General features: G+C 40.5%; 1 protein-coding gene across 1 annotated transcript in view; it reads left to right on the top strand.

The window, feature by feature from the left end:
* Positions 1–22,272, top strand: part of LTBP1 (latent transforming growth factor beta binding protein 1) — a 224,719-nt gene that overhangs the window by 24,151 nt on the left and 178,296 nt on the right. Inside the window, exons 2-3 of the mRNA XM_029938555.1 lie at positions 17,378–17,602; positions 18,972–19,246. Coding sequence (XP_029794415.1) covers positions 17,378–17,602; positions 18,972–19,246 — 500 coding nt within the window. The remainder of the gene's footprint in view (positions 1–17,377; positions 17,603–18,971; positions 19,247–22,272) is intronic.

Genomic DNA, 22,272 nt, shown 5'->3' with positions numbered 1-22,272 from the left:
TGGAAAGAATACAAAATGAAGTTTAGAAATATTCTGGGTATAATATTAAAAGTTCTGACACTATTTGAGCCTTGTGACCAAGGGCACACAAGTGTTCAATCTTTCCAGGATTGCTGGTATCTAAATTGTGGAAGAGGCACTGGCGGCAGTCTAAAATACCGTGGAATGCCGGCAGTAACGGTCCCTTCCCTTCAAGCATTATTACTCTACTTATTTTGGTGTTATTTGGAATAAAAAGAAACACAAAAACTGTCTTGGGAAGAATTAATAATTAGTCCATGCATGAACCCAGAGAGAGTTTGACTTCTCATCCTCTGGCCTTCTGTCAGAGGGCTGGAGAGCTGACTTTACTGAGGTTCATTCAAACCACTGACATTTATTGGGCATCTGCCTCGGCATTCTAGATACATGGGCAGGAGCTCCTAGGTCTGCAGGGGCATGATCAAGGGAGGCTTCATGGAAGGAGAGGACATGGAGTGGAGGGGAGGCCCAACAACTGAAAAAGAAGGAAAGGTGTAAATCCTTCCAGAATTTGGCCAGGTGCCTTGGTGTGGATGAAAAAAGGAGTGTGGTATGTTCCAAGAAATCACAAGTAGATGGATTTTGTGGTCAAAAATTCTCAAAGCAGGACCTGTTGGAGATAAAACAGCAGCACTTGGCACTTAATGAACTATTAACCATGGGTAGAGTCATTAATGCTTACCACAAACCCCACCCTGGGGTTTTTACCTGAATTCCATTGAGAAAACAATTTTTTCTTTCTTTTAGGTGATAGAGAGCCACAGAAAAACGATGTAGGGTAATGAGCTCACTAAGTATGTCTGTCAGAAAGTAGATTCTGGACATAGTATGGAGAGAAGTAAGAAAAATCAAGAAGGCTTTGCCATAGTCTACACCAGACACAGTAGTCTGAGCTCAGGGAATGGAGAGAAAAAACCAGGAGAGTTATTAAAGATGAAGAGAGAAAAGCAGTAGGACTTGGTCACGATGTGCAGATTATAGGACAGAGAAGAAAGGGACTTCCGTGTTTGTGGCTCAGAAGCAGTATTCTTTAACATTTTATGTCTTTTAGGACCATAAAAGTTTAGGACCGAGAAGGAAATGTATATATCAGTTAGCGCTATTGTTTTACTAATTAGAGAACCAAGTTCCAGAGTGCTGGATTGAATTGCTGAAGGTCATTTAGCTGTGTGATACAGACCTAGACCTGGAATTTAGGTCTTTTGGTTCCCAGTAGAAAGATCTTTTGATACAGTAGACTTTCAACTTGTACAGAAAACAATCTCTAGAGGGAAGGTGATTTTATTACATCCAGGAAATATTATTATTATTATCATTATTATTATTTGGATCTATTTCCTGATAAAAGTAATGGACCAAAAAAAGTATATCTTGTGGAAAATGCTTACATCTTGTAGTAAGGGGTGCTTAAATACATCAGCTCCAGGTAGAGAATTAATAGAATTTTTTTAGGTTTATTTATTTACTTTGAGAGAAAGGGGGAGAGTGAGTTGGGGAGGGGCAGAGAAAGGGAAAGAGGGAATTCCAAGCAGGCTCCATACTGCCAGTGTGGAGCCCAACACAGGGCTCAAACTCATGAACCATGGGATTGTGACCTGAGCCAAAATCCAGGGTCAGATACTTAACCAACTGAGCCACCCAGGCACCCCAGGAATTAATAGAACTTAAGGTGAAAATGTTCAGTTCCAAAATGGCTTGTTTGTGAAGATAGTATCTTTGGCATCTGATGGGTTTCAAGCTCTGTTGGTACTGAATCTATTAAGAGGTATAAAAGGTGTGAAATGCTTCCCTCTTTCCCCATTAGCCTTTTTGAGTTACCAGTTCAGTTGTGGAAATAACCTCTATCTGAACAGCAAAACTCTAAAAGTAAGTACACATCTAAGAGTAATGTGTGGGCTTTTTCTTACTGTTTGGATCAGATCTGTTCTATACTATTCAACTTTGTGTTGAAATCACTTTGGTGAATGTTTTAATTTATCAGAACTACAGAGAAGTCACTGTAATTTGTGGAAGTATTTCATTGTTAGTAAAAGTTGTGTGGTGCATTTTGATCGTGAATGAAAACATCCTTATATAGTTTCCTTAACTTCAGTGTCTGACAGGCCATAAAAGGAAAGGAGAAACAGGAGGAATATTAGGGAAAAGTTTCTGAAATTCTTCTTCATATGCCCAAGTAGTTTCCCTGATGATACTTGGTTTATTTAGGAGAGTTGCCAGAAGGATTTGGAAATTTTTCTAGTCCTGATTAATGATGGTAGTTTTAATTTACTTTTCTTCCATGTCTCTGATTCTTATCCTGTACAGAATCTAGACCTCCAATTATTTTATTGTGGTAACTGAGTATTAGGGTGTACACTAAGATGTTTCAAAAGTTAACTTAGTCTAAGGCTGAGCTACATCTCAGGAGAGTTAATTAGAAACATACCCGTGGGCCAGTACTGGGGATTAGAAAGAATTATCTTCAGGAAGTCAGTTTTGATACATATTGTCTTGATTTAATGGAATGTTCCAGATCCAGGAAGTATATATGGAGCCCTGAGGAATGAATAGGCATATTTTAATAACCTGAACTTGACATATCAGGTTATTTAACTTAAATGGAAGGAGACATCTTGGCTCATCTCATCAGTTAGTAATGAATCACGTGGCTTTGAATAGCTTTAGTGTTTGACTCTGGAAAGTTCTGCTATGTGACTTTAAGCAGTCTGTGGTAGAAGCTCTCTAAAACTACCTCCATCTAGCTAACTTTCCAAATTAATCAACTCCCTTTACTTCTTTTTACAAATATACTGACTGATGCTGAATCTTCCTTCTTGATAGTTTACTCCATACACTATACCTCCCGTGTCTGAGTTGAATGGCTACAAACGGTCAGTTATCTTGTTTCTGACCAGAAATTACATCACTTAATGAAATATTCTGTAAACTAGTAAAAAATGAGTGCAAAAAAGGGAGTTGTTTCTGTGAAAATTAAATCAAATGATTTGGAAAGACCATGAAAGCAAATGACTATTATAATATTGATGTCCACTTTAGGGTCAGGTAAGACAAAGTTAAGAAATTGGAAAGTGAACTATTAAAAAATCTAGAATTTGGCATTCAGTTGGCCTCACAAAAAATGTTGCATAAAAATTTCCATTTGTTCATATACTCATTCAAAGTATAGCAGGTACTGACCATGAGACTAGCAATTTGCTAGCTCCAGGGATGGACTGCTGAGAGAAGAAAGGTTCTCATGACAAGATTTCTTGCCTCCAGGAGCTCATGACCCTTTGGAGAAGTCAGAGACCCACTTAGACACTTAGACACTTCATTGCTATCTGTTCCTGGATGCTGTATGCATACACTCATTGCTGTCACCAAGTGGCAGGGAGTGGCATCTGTCGGCTCTTCTCTCGCATCACCATGGGAGGCCTTAGTGTTGAAGCAGAGTTAGAGGCTCGGGTTAGGTAGTAGAGTTGGGATGGTAAGTTGGGAAGGAAAGAGCCTTCATGGAACCAGACATGTGAGAGGGAGCATTAACGCTCTTAGAACTGACCAAGGGTTTAGTATAAATGGAACTTCAGAGAACATGACAGCAAGAGTGTGTCAATAGGCTAGACAGGCAGCAAGAGCTAGATCAAGAACAGCCCTTCTGCCATGATTGGATTTTGAGGTCTTCTGCAGGGCATCCTCCAGTCCCTGAAATAGACCGGATATTGATGTGTTCAGCTTTTAGTTCAAATGACTGTGTCAGTTACCTCAGTAGGAATGATCTAGGAGAAACTACTTGAGAACTTTTTTTGTATCATTTGTGCAAATAATAATGTTCATAGATCACCTTCTAATTCCTGTTAGACACTCTCATCCTTCTCTGAACACAGGTACAAAACAAATAAACAAAAAATATAGGATGCTGTGTAAGATACAAAAATCTGGGTTAATTTTTTTCAATCTAACATGTTATAAAATTGAAACTTCGTATTTAGTATTTGTAAAAACCCATTCTTTTATCTCTCACTTTAGTAGCCTCACATAAGGCCTGTAAATCTAAGAGGCAAGGAGGTGAAAAGTTTCCTTACTAACTGAAGTAGCAACTCCTGTGTAATCATGACAGCAATGATCATGTGTTTGTTCAGCCCATTATTTTTCATGTGTATTTATTGAGACAGAAACAGAGCATGAATGGGGGAGGGTCAGAGAGAGAGGGAGACACAGAAGCTGAAGACAGGCTCCAGGCTCTGAGCTAGCTGTCAGCACAGAGCCCGATGTGGGGCTTGAACCCATGAACCCTGAGATCATGACCTGAACCAAAGCCAGATGCTTGACTGACTGAGCCACCCAGGCGCCCCTGTTCAGCCCATTTTGACTTGAGTGTAGGCAATCTCTGTCTACACTTGTGTCTGCATCCTAGGACCTATGTGTAAAACCCTGAGACCATCATTGTCTGGGGTAGCATGCCCACCAGTCGGGAGAGGCCTCTAAACTGGTTTTCCTTCAGCAATTTTTTGTTACATGGAGGCTTAAAGGCCACAATCTCTCCGAGCTCTTTAGCATGTAAAGAAGCCATTGGGAGCCAGTTATTTCACCTGAGGGTTTTGTGTTCAGATATCTAGAAAGATCCAACACTGAGCGTCTCAAAAGTTCGTCCCTTCAACAGCTTCACAGAATATTTGACCATCTTTGGAATGGGTCATTTCTTCCCCATGGTGGTTTTGACCCTTGGTGCTCCCTCTGAATGTCACATTCCTTGAGTCTTGTCGATGACTGCTTACTACTCAGGCAGAGAAAACCGAAAGGGTTCCCTGCTCTTTAAAAGAACCAAGACAAGGGTAGAGCAGTAAGGCTCGCTGTGGCATATCCTCTCTGTGGCCCTGTAGTTAGGTGGAAGCCATGGGAAAGTAACGATCCATGGAAGGTGGGGATAAAAGGAAGCTGGAGACAGCCCGTGTAGATTTGTGTTTATAGTAGCGGTTCCCAAACACTGTCTCCCCAGAATTTATCCCTTTTGGCATCTGCCTGTGTTTTACAGACCCCATTTCATTTTATTACCCGGAGTGTTTCTTCTTTCATGTCTCACAGGGAATGTCTCTCCGCTCTTGTGTTAGTGCTGCGCCTTGACTCCTGTTTATCCTGCATTCTTCCCCGGTCTCCCAGCCCCAACTCCGCCCTAAACTGCCACATTTCTTTTCTTTTTTTTTTTTCCCCCACCATGTTGTTTTCCTGATTTTGAAACCTTCTGTTCAAAATAACTGCTTATCTTTAAAAAGTGGAAAAACACAAGTTTCATGTAATAACAAATATTAAGATATTTAGATTGCAGTTTGAAGCAAAATCAGTTATAATCCGTATCTGTCCTTTGAGTAAAAACTCCAGATGGAATGAGTTATACAATTAAGCAAAAAAGAGCTGAAAATAATCTAAAAAGCTAGCATAAAATAGGTTATTTATCAGATACTTGGAGGTATAGTAGCTTTTAAAGGAATGAAACCAAGAAACAGAGAAATGAGCTTAATAACTTAATTATGTGAAAAAAAATTGAATATGTGTGTCCCAGACAAACTAAACTAAAAGGAACAGGAAAGTATACTTATAAAGATTATTTCATCAAAGGACAAACAAGATCTTGAACTCTATTGTCCATAAACCATGAAAGTAATTAAAATCATTAAGACTCTTAGGGGTACGGAAAAATATATCAACATAAATAAACAGGTCAACAAGAGGAAATAAAAACAGTAAACAAATATGTACCAGAAATGTCAAAAATCCTCACTGACGACATGCAAAATTAGCATTGTAATAGTATATCTGGATCACAGGTAAATGTTACAGCTCTGAAGTTAGCATTTGGAAACTATTAAACTAGTAGAAATATTTAGAAGTAAAATCCAATTTTGACAAGATAGATGTGAATTTGATAAGTTAATGATAAGTGTTGTTGATGTTAATAATATGTTTTTTCTGGAAGATTCATCTATTGATATACTCAGTAATTCAACAACTCTACTAGATTCTACAAACAGAGTAGCAAATGAAATAATACACACTTTAGTGCATGACCTGACTAGTTATAAGGATATGAATGTCTCTTCGTCTTCATAATGCTTGTTTAGTTTCCCCTTTTGTATGAGCCCATTGTACCTGTTTGTAAGGTTGATTCTCATTTGCTGAGGCCCACATATGCTCAGCGCTTACTGTGTGCTGAGTTGGAATATATGACCTCATTCCAGCCAACAACCCAGCCAAGCTGGTACAGGTTTTATTGCCACTTCATAGGTGAAGACGTGGAGGACAGAGAAATGTTAAAAAAATTGCCCAACATCAATACCCCTGATGATGATGAAACTGGGATTTTCACCCACTGGAGGTCTGGTTCCAGGCTTTTCCTCTTAATGCCTTTGCGCTTCTGTCCTCGTCATGCTGAAGCAGATACAGTGGTATAATTGGCTCATCGATATCTTTCTTGTTCACTGTATCACCTAGCACGTTGCCTGGGTATACTAAACAGTCAAGAAATACTAGTTTAAGGCATGAGACAGTTACTAAGAAGGATAAAATAATATCCTTGATAATGTTCCTTGCAACTTTCTCTATGATAGTTAGAAAGAAATGCAGTCCAAACCAACAGAGGGATGGCTATGTAATTTATTATCTGCCAACTTAATAGAATATTATGTAGCTCCTAAAAATGTTAAAGCTCTGTAGCAATATCTAGCATGGAACAGTGTGGCTCTGTAGTAACAAAAGATGGCAAATGTGAACTATGGTGATGATACCTGTAACCTGGACGTCCCTGTGGGTTTCACCAGCTCACGTGTATAGAGAATATAGTGATCCTGAACAACCAGAATATGCTGGCCCAAATCCCTTACTTCCTGACACTGAACTTTTATCCCCTCTGCCCCTATCATCCCTGCAAATATATCTGAAAATCCCTGAGGGTGCCCCACTTGTCCCCTAGTGCAGGTGGCTGCATTCACCACATAGCATCTGCCCAGGTCTTCCTGTCTGGACCCTTCGAGGGCCACTACAGGTGGGGCCCCAGGAGAGAATGCTACCCCGGCCCTTCCCCAGAACTGCCAGCTCTCTGCCCTGCCTCGTGCCTCTTCAGATTCCTCAAAAGAGCCAAAGAACCAAAGAGCCAAAGAGCCTGCAGAACTGGGAGAGCAGCTTTTTCTCCAGCCCTGTCCTGCTGATTGACTCCTGGTCCCTAAAGCAATTCTGCTTATGCCCAGGTGCTCACAAGGACCATAGATGACAGAAGCAAAGTGCCAGGAGGGCAGGGAGTTTTGTCTGTGTTGTTGACTTATGGTTGCCAAGTGCTTGGAATAGAATATGGCCGTTGGTAGATCTACATTAAATCCTCATTGAGTGAACAAACATTACTTTTCCAGCCTCTAGCCTTCACTTCTGACCTCATTGGAATTCAATGGGAAAATTATGGTAGATCAGTACAGGGCAATAGAACTTTCTCAGTGATGGAAATGAATCCTGTTCATTGCCTTTTTCATTTCAGTGTCCTTGAATCTGCTCCTAGTCTTCCTCTGATGTCTGTGCCCCCAAAAAACCCAGGTATATTTCTATTAAAAGAACAAGGATCCCTGGTGTGATTCAACCTATGTATTTAGATCCCTGGACAAGTTCATGAGTCTGTCTCATCTGCAACAAGCTAAACCCTCCCATCTGTATTAAGGCTCTATTAAGAGCAAACCCCATTATGACCAATTATGAGAAACATGCCTCTGGAAGAAGAATTTATTTATTTATTAGAAAACCCCCTTTTTTAAAACATATATTTACTTTTGAGAGACAGAGAACAGTGGGGGAGGGGCAGAGAGAGAGAGAGAGAGAGAGAGGGAGACACAGATTCTGAAGCAGGCTCCCGACTCTGAGCTGACAGCAGAGAGCCCATCATGGGGCTTGAACCCACAAACCATGAGATCATGACCTTTGCAGAAGTCGATCACTTAACTGGCTGAGCCACCCAGGTGCCCCTGGAAGAAGAATTTAAAAGGGCTTGAGATAACTGTGTGGTGGGACTTGAGGGACGCCTCCTAAGGGCTGTGTGGCAAGAGCGCAGGAACAGGCTTTAGGACACCTGCATTCTCGGGCCATTTCTGTGACTACCCAGCCATAGTGTCCTAAGCACACTCACTCTCTGTAGCTCACTATGTATAGGACAAGGTGATTCAATTAGATTATTTGGCAGATACTTCTTAGTACCTCTGTGACCTCAGTGCTTTCTGGAACAAAGTTGGAAACTACTCCAGGATATGCTAAAGTTTCCATGTATCAAGAAAAAAATGGGAGTAAAGAGGTGTATATATGTTGTGTTCTTTTATATTTGGAATATTTAGGGTATCGATGTAAATTTTTTTTTTTGAGTTCTTACCTGTAAAATACTGTCCAGTGAAATACAAGGGATACAAAGAAGAGAATACCATGGCCTCTTGCCTACCATATTCAAAATCGAGTATGAGAAGGAAGAACGCAAAATGATTATAATACAAGGCAGAGTGATAAGTGACACTAGTTGTTAGGTGTTCCCCTGAATTTGCAAATGCTCTAGAATTCATTCTTATGTGGCATGCCCCTTTCTTTGGAGGACCATTCCCTTTTTGGAGGTTGCATTTGGAACAGACTTTCAAGGGCTGCAAGAATTTGGATCTGCTGTGATATCAGAATATTTTAATGCAACTTTGCGTCCTCAAGTCAGATCTGTATTATGAAGGCTTTGACTTTGCAAATATTTTAAAACTCTAACTTCAGAGTTAATTTAAGTCCTTTCCTGAGTCTCAGGAATAAGCAAATAACAAGCAGGTACTACTGAACTTACTCGGAGTATGAACATGGTATGAACATTGAGACACCACAGAGCTTGCAAATTAGAATAAAATACATAAAAAAGGTTTTTAACCATTTGTGTGTAGCTTAAGCGGTATTACTTGGTACAAGGCTAAGTGGTTTTGCTTGGTTTTTGAGAAAGCATTTTGCAGTGCTATTAAAGACAATGCCTGGCTGCAATAATTCAAATGGCATTGGGTCGATGCAGATTTTTGCAGTGGTGCTGTTGTAAAAGGTAGGGTCTCTGAGGATGAAGCCTGTTACCATTTTCATGAAGCCTGTTTCACTGTCCATTAGGGGGGACAGCATTACCATTTCCCCAGAGTGGTATGTTTATCTAATTCCCCCAAATGAAGTCAGCTTTTCTTAACTCCATGAGCATTTTATTAACTGCTTTGTCAATAAGAATGAAACCTACATTTGAATTGGTGTCTGATTATGCATTATAATTCCGTAAAGCACGTCACTTAACAGAGTAACTTCAGTCACTTCTACACAAATTGCAAGGGTCTGGACACACATTCTTCCCCATTTTAAAATTTAAATCCTGCCATTCACAGAAGATGAGCTGGGGGGACCTGGATGGCACTGTATTAACTAACTTGGCTGGACTTTTGAGAACCAGAATTTCAGGAGTGGGAAAAACCCCTGTAGATTGTATCATGGACCTGTCCCTTTTTGCAAATGGGGATACTGTAACCCACAAAGGGAAAAAATCTGCTTTAGCTCCCAAAGATTGTTTCTACAGGATCCCCACCCAACCCAAGGTGTCTAGGATTCTTGTGTTTACTTTGCAGTCTGTGCTATGTTCCCCCCACCCCCAAGGGTAAAAGAGCCCTGGTGTTTGAGAATTTTTAATAGACAGCTACACCGACCGCTTCTGTGGGTGAAGAGTATGAAGCAGAATTTTGTGATATCCTCGATAAATAGAGCTCTTTAGGTTATGTAGGATATTAAAGCAGATCAAATTAGATAGCTCGCTGCTATGGCGAGGTTGATGATAAAGGAACAGAAAGCCATAAACAAAGCTCAGATGATGAATGACCTCATCCCAAATTGGAAGCGCCAGTGTGCATGTGTGTGGTAGGGCTTCATATCTCCTGGATTATAAACAGAACATGGTATTGGAGCATTTGCTAATGCGCACACAGCACTTAAAACTAATGACATCCTTGGAATTCTTGTTTGTTTAAAGGTTGATATTTTGCATTTGTTGAAATTTGCATTGCCTTTAACTGGAGCCCAGTAACATATTTCAGTATTTGATAAGTGGGGATGGGATGAACATGGTCTTCCTAATTACCAGAGCAGGTGAAACAAAGAGATTCTCTCTGCAGGGAGAGTGTGGTGGGTGCGTTTCTTAACAGGAGCTTTTCCCCTTTGCCTCAGATTTCTCTGGACTATGTTTACTCCTTTTGCATGTATTATCAAGAACATGGATCTCTTCTCTTACACATAAAAAGAAAATTCCTCTTACAATAATGTAATGGAATGATTCTAGATTTAATGCATTTTAAATTAAACCTCCTGGAATTTAACTTCAATCTAGCTGAATAGTTACTGAAAAATGTAAAGTGAGGTCCAGGAACTCAAAGCAGATTTACCGTGCACATTTCTTGTGTATATAATAGAAGATCCTGCTTTTCGTTACTTAACCCTCCTCTTTCTTTTTCCCTGGTTCTGACTCCTGTCATTGTTATCCGTCCTGGTCCTGACCTGTAGGTTTTTATTTATACTTCTTCTGTTTTTCTGTATTTACTTTTATTGGTTGCCCTATATCCTCGTGAGAAGAAACACGAAGCTGGCCCGTGGCGGTCTCTCCACCCCAGACATTTCTCACCTCGTCCTGGTCTTCTACACTTGTGCCACATCAGCCGCCTTTCAGTTCCTGGGCCTTTCTAAGCCCTCAGGACCTTGGCTCCTGTTCTTTGTTCTTTTGCAGACGCTCTTGTGCCAACGTGTTACATCACTGGATTCTTCTCTTCTTGGGTAGAGTTGAAAGGCCACCTCCTTGGACAGGTTGTTCTGGCCACTGTATTGCACATGTTTTCTTGGTGGAGGCTGGAAGTCACTAGGAGTCAGCAGACAGATAACCACGAACTGGCTGTAAGCAGTTTTTAGAGCACAACAATTGTAAATCTCTACGTTCCATAAATAAAGCCCAAACCTAGATTTTTAGTAAATCTCCATGCTTTCTCCCTTGGCTCCTGTATTGGGCTGGGCCCCCTCAGAAGGATGTGACCGCCATCTTTACTTTCAGCTCCAGATTTTGTTTCGTTTGTTTTTGTTTTATTTTCTAGTACTGCCTGCTGGATTACAAGGCAAACATTCAAGTTTTTTCCTTTATTTTTTATATATTTTTATATATAACAGTGGACTATGTTCTTAAAGTGTGGTTTGTAGCATCTAATTATCATCTAATGTTTGTTACCCAAAAGCTTTAAACAGATCAGTGTTAACCCATTTTCTGGCTGAAGTGACCTGAAAGATACCGTTGAAGAGAGGGCAGTGTGGGCATGTTCACGGGAAGAAATAAAGTGATAACTTCTACTTTCTAAAAATACTGTTGTTATTGTTTTTTTAATACTCCAAGGGATATCAACAAAAAATGCTGAAACCCTTTAAGGGAACCTTATTCTTCGAATCAGAGGCAAGTGGGAAACTTTAAGTAGCTCTTCAAATCAAAATCATGTGTGTGTCTGTTCTGTGAAATGACAGATGGAGGTTTTTCTTGAGAGGGAGGTTTGTTTTCCCTGTCCTGCCTTCGCCGCAATAACTTGAAACGGTCTGTCTGCTGGCATGAGAATCGAGGGGGTGGGTGGAGGGGTCGGGGCGTTGCTGTAGGAAAGTCAAGTACATTCCTAGGCCCCTGATGGGGACAAGCGGCTCAAATATTTTTATAGTCAACTGAGATAACCAGAAAGAGAACATGGCTTTTTTTTTGGTATGTGTCTTGAGAAAACTCAGTTTGCTCGTATTTGTATACGAATCGTTGATACCTATCTGTTGAGATTCCAGCTTGTGGCATAAAATGTGACTGTTGAATCAGCCCACTTCCTTGAGAACTGCAAGTTGTTTTCCAGAACCAGAGTGAATGGTGGAACACACTCAAACACTTGACAAATTTAAAACCTCCAACTTACCGTTCTTCCAGCATGGAGCCTTTTGCTCCTTTTGACCTGGTATTATAGCAGTACTGTGAGATACCCTGAGTGGTTGTCATGAAATCACACTTTCTGGAATAACAGGCCGAGGACCATATACCTCTTGCTCTTTGCAGTAGGTCCCAGGTGGCCACGTGGTGCAATACTGTGAATTATGGCGATGGCTGGCAAAATGTCAGGCTGCCCAGGAGATGGAATTTCTCAGCATTCTGAGTTATGCCTCCTGGTTACATGTTCTGAAATATACGTGCCATAGCTAGACTTTTATCCAGACTTCCACAGGCTTCTCAAGTCAGCCTTAAAGATAACTTACTCTTTTTCCTCTTCATGTATTGAGGTTTTTCTAGAATGCTGGCAGCACAGACTGTATATCACTAAATGATTGTTTTGAGAGCAGCATGAATCTGTGAAACAGAATGAAACCATTCATAGTTAAATCCCAAAGTTGTAGATTGATTTAACAAATTTTTTTTGATATAAAAGACTACTGAACTATAAAAAGAATGTCCGCCACAAGGCACTGTACATGTAGTTACTGAGTTGAGGCAAAGAATTTGATATTGTAATTTAGATGTTAGAAAATGCTGGAACAGGCAAATAGATAGTTTACCTCTCAATCATAAATAGTTATAGTGCCCCCTTCCTGGTTAGAATAAGTCAAGCAGAAACTGTTTCCTTTATGAAAGAGAGAGATAAGGTTACTAGAGCTCTATTCTGGATTATTGCTGTATCCACTTAGACTGGTGCATCCTTAAAACACTTGTGTGGAACCTGCCTCCAGATTTTAAAGGTAGATTTCAACAAAAATAATTCAATTCATGTTAGAGTTCAAAATCTGTTGATACTAGAAACTTCTCAAAGAAGTGAATTGGTTAATGTTTCTTTGAAAAGATGATTACATACAGGAATGAAGATATTTTAGTGTAGGTCCTAGGGAGTCTGCCTTACATGATACCATAGGACCAAATAAAGAATCTGCAGACTGAAACTGTGCAAAATGACCTCAATAATGGGAAAATGGCCAGTTCTATGACCTTTAAAATTTTTTCTCAAAACCTGAGAGTTCTCTTATCATAGGTTATAAATGTATAGGGCAATGATTTTTTAAAAAAGTACAGCTAATATTAAATTAATACCTTATGATTTAAAATGTTGGAAACAGTGGTAATTAATGTGTTTTATTTCTTTGGGTAGAACTTACCAAGAGTAGTTTGAATAGTTTGCTTTCATCTGGTTGTGTAACTTACCGTGTAGAGCCACAATGACTTGTCCTGTTCCTTCCCAAGTTGGGATCCACTTCCAACATGGTATCTTCGGTGCTTTCACAGCTGTGAACTGAGTGTTCCTTCCATGTCACTTCCTCTGGGACATCTTCATCTTTTTCCCTCACCGCCACTTTTCCAATTTCACTTCCACTGTTACCACTTTTTATTTATTTTTTTGGGTTACACTTTGATTTTGTGTTGGCCCCATACCCTCTTTCGATTATGCACTTTTGTAAAATGTCCTGTGGATTTATTACCCTGAGACAGGGGGTAACACAGCTACTGGTTTGCCGTCTGTGCATGAATTGAACAACACGTGTGCCAGACCAGTCACCCGCAGACTTGGAAGTGGCATGGTTGATTAGTGGGCATGCTACACATGTGTCATTCATGCAGGCATTTCTGGACCAAAAAGCTAGGAGTAAAGTTTGTGCTTTGTGTAGTTCAGCTTCAGTATACTATGACAATTGAAGTTGGAACCGTGTCATTGGGGATACTGGTGTTACGTAACTGAACTGTGATCACTGAGATCCAAGCGTATTGGAACTATGCAAAGTGAAGAGTGCCTTATTGCGGTTGTAAATTGTTTGTAGTGCATTTAAAACTTGGCCTGGCTCCCCTTGCCCATTACACAGTGAGCACATCCACTGTAGCCAAGTGATTTAGAAATTGAATTCAGGAGTGAACTAGGACTAATCAAGTGTTTGACTCCACCGTGGAGTCAGCTTTGACTCCTCTCCTCTTACCTAGTACCTCAGAGTAGAGGGAATGTTGGAGAAAGTGTATGTCACATCTGGCGGTCATGGGCAAACTCTGGACACAGTTTCTAGGCAGCTACCTTGGTCATTTTCCTTGCTCTCTTCTCCCTCCTCCACTGTCTCTTCTCTTTTGCAGCCCATTTGTTACTTCCCATGTCCTGTCTCCATGCTGTACTGATTCACTGTATTTGTGCATGTGTCTGTTCCCATTGTTGTGATCCTAATCTGGGTATTTTTCAACTTGTATTTCAATGATTTCAGTAGTCTCCTAACTGAATTCTCCACCTTCATCACTCACTATTCCAACTAAACTCACATGCTATCATAAGAGGAGTCTTCCTGAACAGTCTTTGAGACTTCCTGAAGCTTCCAAACTCACTTACCGATTGTAGAATAAACTCTACACTTCTTACCAGGAGGACTTTAAGAGCTTGCATTGTCTGACTTGACTCAAGCTATTTTATCACTTGACCCCTTGCCTCTGGAACCCAAGGTTTCAACAAGACAGACATACTCATTATCTCCCAAATACGCCCGCCTCCTTCTTTTTACACATTATTTTCCTAGAAGGCACTTCTTTCTGTGTTTCTGAATCTTGCCCAGTTTCAAAGACTTATCCCAAATAACCTTTCCTGTAAAGTCTATTTTGCCTTCCCAGAAATGGGTTTTCTCTTCTCTGATATTCCACTGGGTTTACATTTTATATTTTCCAGTTGGCACTTATATGCTGATCTGTATTGATAGTTATCATGTATTAGCTCCTCAGTTTTTTTCTTTCTTGAAGGGCAGGGACCGAATCTTCTGTAGCACCTACAATGGTATTTGCCAAAGTGGTAGGCATAAATTGTTTCATAGCTTCATTCAGTGTTTTCTCGATCTCCAACTTTCTTCTTCTTTTTTTTACATGTTTGTTTGTTGGTTTGGAGAGTGAGGGAGGGGCAGAGAGAGAGGGAGAAAGGGAATCACAAGCAGGCTCTACATTGTCAGTGCAGAGCTTGATGCGGAGTTCAGTCTCATGAATCATCAAACCATGACCTGAGCCGAAATCAAGATTTAGATGCTTAATTGACTGAGCCTTCCCAGGTGCCCTTCCAGCTTTCTTTTAAAAGCTGATCTACATGCTAGAAATAAAACATACCAAGAGGAAGTCCATGACCTCAGAACTCTAGTTGAATGAGGCATACAGAAAAGTAGGCAGACAGCTTCTGCAGTAGTTAGCTCAGTGAGCTAACTCATGATGAGCAGCGAGTGAGAACCCACAGAGGCCCAGAGGAGGGGCACCAAACCCAGATGAAGGACAACTGGGATTGCTTCTAGAAGAAGTGAGGATTAAACAGAGTCTAAAAGATAAATAGGAGTTAGGTAGCTGAGGGGGACAGAAGGGAAAGAGGCTTCAGGCCAAGGACACAGGGTGGATGAAGTACAAGAGGTTCCCTGCAAACTGAGGAAATGAATGAAAGTCAGTGTAGTGGGGTTGTAGAGAATGAAGTGAGACTTATAAGTGATCAAGCTTCAGAAGGAACAGGGGTCCCATGATGGGAAAGAAATGGACATATTTGATGAATGTTTACAAGGGAGGAGTTCCAGACCTAGATGTTTAGATGGGTGATTTAATTGTCCAGACAGGTCATGTACTGATCATAGATGCACCTTAATATTTTTTTAGATTAGCTCTGAAAATGACATTTCTTATAAATGTATGTTTAAGGCTCAGACAACTGCATTTTATAGTGGTCTGTGTAAATGGAACTCTCATGAAGCTCCCAGGACTCTGGTAAACAATTCCTTCTTTCCTTTCATGGCCCTTAGTATCACTAAAAATTACTGACAAAGTAATAAACATGCACTACAGAAGGTCTTTTCTATTTTCTGTTTATGCCTTTATTTGAAACTATAATTAAATAATGTCAAACTTGCAAAAATAAAAAAGAAATGGGGGAACAGCAGTCTGGTTTCTGTTAAGGACCACTTGGCAAGTGGAGGTGCTGGGGGGAGGTGGAGAGTTCGATTATGGACATTACTAATTTGAGTTGCCTCTGGCGTATCTACACGAAGACACATCGTAGTAGTTTGGAACTCAGCAGAAAGCTGTGGTTAGGAAATACCAATTTGAATGACATCAACATCTAACAGTAAAATCATAGAGAACGCGTGTGTAGCATTAGTACAGAGGACAAGTTAAGAACAAACCTTAAAGCATACCAGTACTTAAAGGCATAGAAATCATATCTGCAAAGAATATCTCTGCAATAGGCTTAGAGGAAAGAGCACATAGGTGAGTGAAATGTGATGGAAACCAAGGGGAGAATGAAATCCATCAATTGGGTTTAGCAACATGGAGCCGTGAGTGATCTTTGTAAGAGTACTGACATGTAGAAGAGGGGCAGGGAGAGGGAAGCACAGCCTGGTCTAAGCTAGATGGCAGTGTGTGGAGAAGTGAACAGAAAATTCCTTTGAAAGCTTGGTCAAGGAGGACATGACTAAAAAGAGGGTAGCAGCTGGAAGGAAATGGAGTTGAGGGGCTTTTCCTCTTCAGGCTGGTAGGATTCTGATCATGTTAAAAGGCAGATAGAAAGAACTTGTTAGTAATAAGGAAGTTGACTATAAGCTGAATTTAACCAGCATTTAAAAGTCCTCCTAAAATGCCTTACCTTACATGTCCTTTTATCTTTAATCAGTTAAAGCCTGTACTTCTAATCAGTCTGCCACTTCTCAGTTTCGCTGTGGTTCATCCCAACGAGATTATAGATTCCTATAACGCAGGATTCAGGCTGTTTTCCCTGATTCTGGGTAGCACTTAGTTCCATGTCTTATGTAGAGAAAACCCTCAACAGATGCTTCTAACACTCATTTGTTTCTTTGTTTATTATTTGAGGAAATTATGTCTCCTGTGTGCCAGGAATTATTCTAGGGGCTGAAGATACAAAAATCACTGAGCCAAACAGATCACTTCTCCCCAAGGACTCTATAGTCTAGGGAGACAGTTAACAAGTAATAAACTACAAAAGCAAGGTAACTATAGGATGCACCAGATACTTAGAGACATTCTGTGATAGACAGCAATCCTGAGTGGCTACTTTATATTCTCCCTGAGTTCTTTGCCTGGTTGGGGTGAACAACCACAAGCAATTGGGTAGCTAAATGCCTTTAGGTGGGAAGAAAGAGGGAGGGAGTAATAGACCATTGTTTTCATAGTGTAGTGACTTCTTTGTTGCCTGTTTCTAAAGTCAGCAGGAATATGATGGTTATCATGGGCTGTGTGTTTTTGGGATTCCGTTGATTGGTTGTTACGTAGCTTTTAAGAAACTAACCACCTCTCCCCATTTCCTCTTTTCCCTTGTAGTAATTTGCCATCTTCCATGTATGAATGGCGGCCAGTGCAGTTCAAGAGACAAATGCCAGTGCCCTCCAAATTTCACAGGGAAGCTTTGTCAGATCCCGGTGCATGGTGCCAGCGTGCCAAAACTCTACCAGCATTCCCAGCAGCCAGGCAAGGCACTGGGAACGCATGTCGTCCACTCGACACATACCTTGCCTCTGACCATGACTAGCCAACAAGGAGTCAAAGGTAGGCTTCTTTATTTTTTTTTACCCATTCATCAGACTTCTGTTAACCTTCCAAACTCCTGTGCAAGCATGTATCTGCGGATGGCAGGACTGATACTGAAACAGAAAGAATTGTGTGATCTGTGGCCTGGGAAATGGTGGCAGGGACAGAATACGGGCCCAGGGGTGTGACTGCAGTCCTTTCTAGGCCATAGAGACTTAGTATCTAGGAAATAAAGTCAAAAGGAGCACATCCCTTTCTGCTGGCTCTTAGCCCCAAGAGCTGGCACAGTCACGTTTATGGCAGGGCCTAGGAAATGGAAAGATGAGCGAGGCCATGTTCAGACTCCTACAGGACTAACGAGCTAGCAGGTCACATAGTACCTGCGGGCGAACATCAAGTTTAGTTTGTAGTTGAAGAGCGCTTGGTTTTAGTTACAAACAATCAGTTAACCTCACTAGGCTTCAATTTATTCATCTGTAGAGGAAGGTAAACTAGGTCACTTGGAGCTTAGAAATTCTATGACTAACTCATTCTTTCAAACCTGGCATCTCTTACACATGAACAGTTTTTGAAAAGGGGTCAGGGAAATGTTACTGCCTTTGCTCTTTAAAACGTGAATGTTAGTTAGCATCAGAAGATGAAATTTTATTTGGAAGCTGCAGAAAGTAAATACAGATATAAAATATCACGTGTAAGTATTTTGTGTAGCTCAGGAAGCCCATAAGTATGTACACACTATGACATTCACGATAAGAGAATTACGCCTTGTGGAACTGTATTTCCTCTTTTGATGTAGAAAGGTAAATCTTACAAGTTTGGCAAAAAACATTGAGAAATGGAAAAGTAATCAAACTCTTGAGTCTTTACTACTGTCCTTTGATAAAGTGTACTTGCCGGTGACCACAGTCAGCCTGAAGTTTGTTTATTTATTTTGAGATGTGGGGGATGGGGTGGGGAGAGCACAAGCAGAGGAAGGGCAGAGAGAAGGAGAGACAATCTCAAGCAGGCTCTCCACCATCAGCACAGAGCCTGACGCAGGGCTTAAACCCATGAACAGTGAGGTCATGACCTGAGCTGAGATCAACAGTCAGATGCTTAACCAACTAAGCCACCCAGGTGCCCCCCAAAATATTCTTGTGTCGTGAATGTGTTACTGTGAAAGGTTTTAATTTTTCTTTATGCTTCCAGTTTTATTCTTTAAAATACACAAATACAGGTTTAATTTGTGTTTTGAGTGTACCCTTCTATTCTCCAGAACTGATGGCTGTGCAGGAAAAGTACATACACAATAGGTGTGATATAAGTGTATGTGCATGTCTGTGTTTGCTCTCATGCTGACTCACTTGTTAATTAATCATGACTAAGTTTTTCTCCTAATCTCTTTCAGTGAAATTTCCTCCCAACATAGTCAATATCCATGTGAAACACCCTCCTGAGGCTTCAGTTCAGATACATCAGGTTTCAAGAATTGATGCCCCGACAGGCCAGAAGGCAAAAGAAGCTCAGCCGGGCCAATCCCAAATCTCTTACCAAGGGCTTCCCGTCCAGAAGACCCAGACTGTGCACTCCACCTACTCTCATCAGCAAGTCATCCCCCACATCTATCCTGTGGCTGCTAAGACGCAGCTTGGCCGGTGCTTTCAGGAAACCATTGGGTCACAGGTAAGTGACATTGCCCAGCCCATGTTAGTAATGCATTGTAGATACAGTCTCATTATAATAGGATAAGCCAGACTTGGCAAAATGATTTTCAATAGATGGGGTTGACCAAATGACCCATGGGCCCATTTTTGTACATAAAGTTTTATTGGAACACAGCCATATCCATTCATTTACATATTGTCTGTTGCTGTTGGAGATAGAGTTACATAGTAGCATTGTTAACATCATGTGATACCCACATTCTGAGATAAGGTCTGCAAAGCGCTTGACAGAAAAAGTATGCTGACCTCAGTCTATAATATTAAGTAATGATCTTCCAGAAATGCTTCTGGAAGTCCATGATTGCCTCTTTATGTTTTTCTTCACTTAAGATGATGATCTGTGTATAAAATATGTCAGGCATGAGATATGGAATATGAGATGCATTCTAAAAGATGTTTGAGAACACTTATGCCTTTTTGCAATAGTTTGCAGGTGGTAGGTTTATAGGAGTTTTGACCCCTTTGTGCAGTTATAACTTGGCATCTTCTTTCTGCTTGTAAAAATTCATAACTACCATGGCAATGCAAGAATTGTTTGAAGTGTATTTTAGTACTGAATTTGTACATCATTTTAGGCCTATATTTATATCATAAAGTGGGAGAAAGGCTGAGTTTTCTTTAACACTCACTGTTGAATGTACATAGCCAAGGCAATATAAATATATTGGTTCCTCAACCCCAACCACATTGTGCTACTTGCTTTAGGATCACATGATCATGTTGTGGCTTTTTCCTGTGGTTCTGCTCTTGTCATTTCATATGGTTTGGATCCCCCATGAGAAGAGTAGATGAGATAAATGTATTATTCCTCGTTGTTACCTGATTATTAGAAAATTACTGTGTGTGTGATGTATTTGTAGGTAATAAAATCAGTTGCTATTGCTTTAGAAACCTAGAAAACACTTTTTAGGTACTAGACAAGTCCATGGTAGGGTTGTTACCTTTCTTGCGGGGTAGTAAGGCAAAATTGGTTTATAGACCCAGATAGAAAAGAGAACCCATGTGGCTAGAGTTAAAAGTCTTGGCTAGAGCAGTGGCTCCAGTTGTTGGTGCTAGGAGACCAGCTTCCTTATCTGTAAGGCAGAGATAAGAACAAGATGAGGCACAGTAATGTGTCTGCTTTGCAAATGTAGAACTCTGCAAATATTAGCTCGGAAGACACTTACCTACCCAGATAGTCAAACTTAAAAATGGAGTAGGTGATTGTGTATGTCGTATAATTTCAGTAAAGCAAGGAAGGTTTGATCCCCAACGCAACCTTTGTTGTCTATCTACAGATACCTGAAATGCCCACTGAAGGGGACCTTTTTATTTCTCACTTGGAGACTAGATTCCTTCTGGGAGAAGGAACATCATCAATTTAAATTTAGCTTAGAAGTAAAGACTGGATTCTTGTGCTGAGGTCAGTTTTTAATAGGGGTAGTGAGGGCGAAGATAAACTTCATACTTCACAACGTTGCCCCAGATGAACCTTGGAGAGAGAGGATGATTTTGGTGCCATTTGCGTTGTTTAGCCATTCCAGCTTAAGTTGATCATGAGAAAGGAAAAAGCAGGTCCTTTTAAGGCTGTGTGGCCAGGTTCTTTCTCCCTAATTTCCAAGTTGGCGCACAGAGCTTAAAAAGCAAGCAAACGAGGGATTAACAAACTTACCATTTTTGTATAATAGTAGGCTGATGACTGCTAACTAGAAAGATGAAAACAATCTATCTACTTTCAAGCATAAACTGGACAGTCCAGTCAAAGCGAGTTGGGTAATTGGTGGAGTTCCTCAAGTAATTCAAACTCAGTGGAATACTTTTGCCTTATCTGGAGACTTTTCTGACTTCTGGTATGAATGATCCAGACAGTGATCTCAGTTCTTAATTTATTTTGCATGTGTAGTCACTAATACCCAGCCTCAAAATAAGACCTGTTTTCAAGAAAACATTTCTCAGTGTCTATTTGTCTTACTGTTACTGAGAAGTGTTGCTGGGTGCCTGTGATTGTCCAGTTAATTTGTGTTCTTAGGATGACCAAGGCATTAAAAAAATAAGTTACTGGCAAATAGTCAGTAGTATATAAGACGTGTCCTTCCAGAGGTGTTGGGAAATATGTGTGCTTTCTTGCTATGGTTAGTTTGCAAACAAAGCTCCAGAGGTGGTGTAGGTAGATTTTGAATGAATTGCAGAAATGACCGCGTAAATGTTCACTCAGTGCGTGTTGCATTGCTCGGTGGGAATGTTCTCATTAGCTGCAGATTTTGGCTCTTGAGACTTTGAATGCCTTAGAGTTATCAATAACTGTGTTTACGTATTACCATGAGAGGTCACATACAAGACAAATTTGGCAGAAACTGCCTTTGTTCCCATGGCACATTCTAATAATTAGTAAACTTGGGGTTGAAAGTTGAACACGAGCTGTGGTCATGTATTTAAATTCAGGGGATCTTTGTATAGTGGAATGTCAGGAACTGCTTCATTGGTGGAGGAAAGTGGATGATTGGTTAGGAAGGCAAGCTCCCACAGAAGTGGGGGAGAAGAATGAAAGGAAAGAGAACATTGCAAGAAATGGAGAAGGGAATGTTAGACCAGAGAAGTGAAATAGCTTGGGATTCCTGGCATGCTTTTTACAGATAAGAAGCCCCTTACACCTGAGGCATAGTGTGTTATAAATGACCTGGTATTGAGATATACTACCATGAAGCCCCCTTCACCAAGAAGTCAAATTCAGAATGGTTAGAAGCAGGACAAGTGACATTATGTGCCTCCTAATGTGAGACAGTATGTTTACACATCATCCTTGCAGTATCCTTGCCAAAAATATTTAACCTGAATCAATCCTTAACACCTAACCTATCCAGTGCATAAGCAATGAAGAAACAAACTAAAAACATCACGCACATACCTTCCTCCATCAGACAGACTTAAAATGTAGGCTATTATAACCTGGCCTCTTCAGAAAAATCTTCTCATGAGGGAAGAACAAGAAAAGCAGAGTGACTTTTC

The sequence above is a fragment of the Suricata suricatta genome, chromosome 4, assembly GCF_006229205.1.
Source record: "Suricata suricatta isolate VVHF042 chromosome 4, meerkat_22Aug2017_6uvM2_HiC, whole genome shotgun sequence".
Taxonomy (NCBI): Eukaryota; Metazoa; Chordata; class Mammalia; order Carnivora; family Herpestidae; genus Suricata; species Suricata suricatta.
This window is presented reverse-complemented; position numbering and strand designations above follow the sequence as displayed.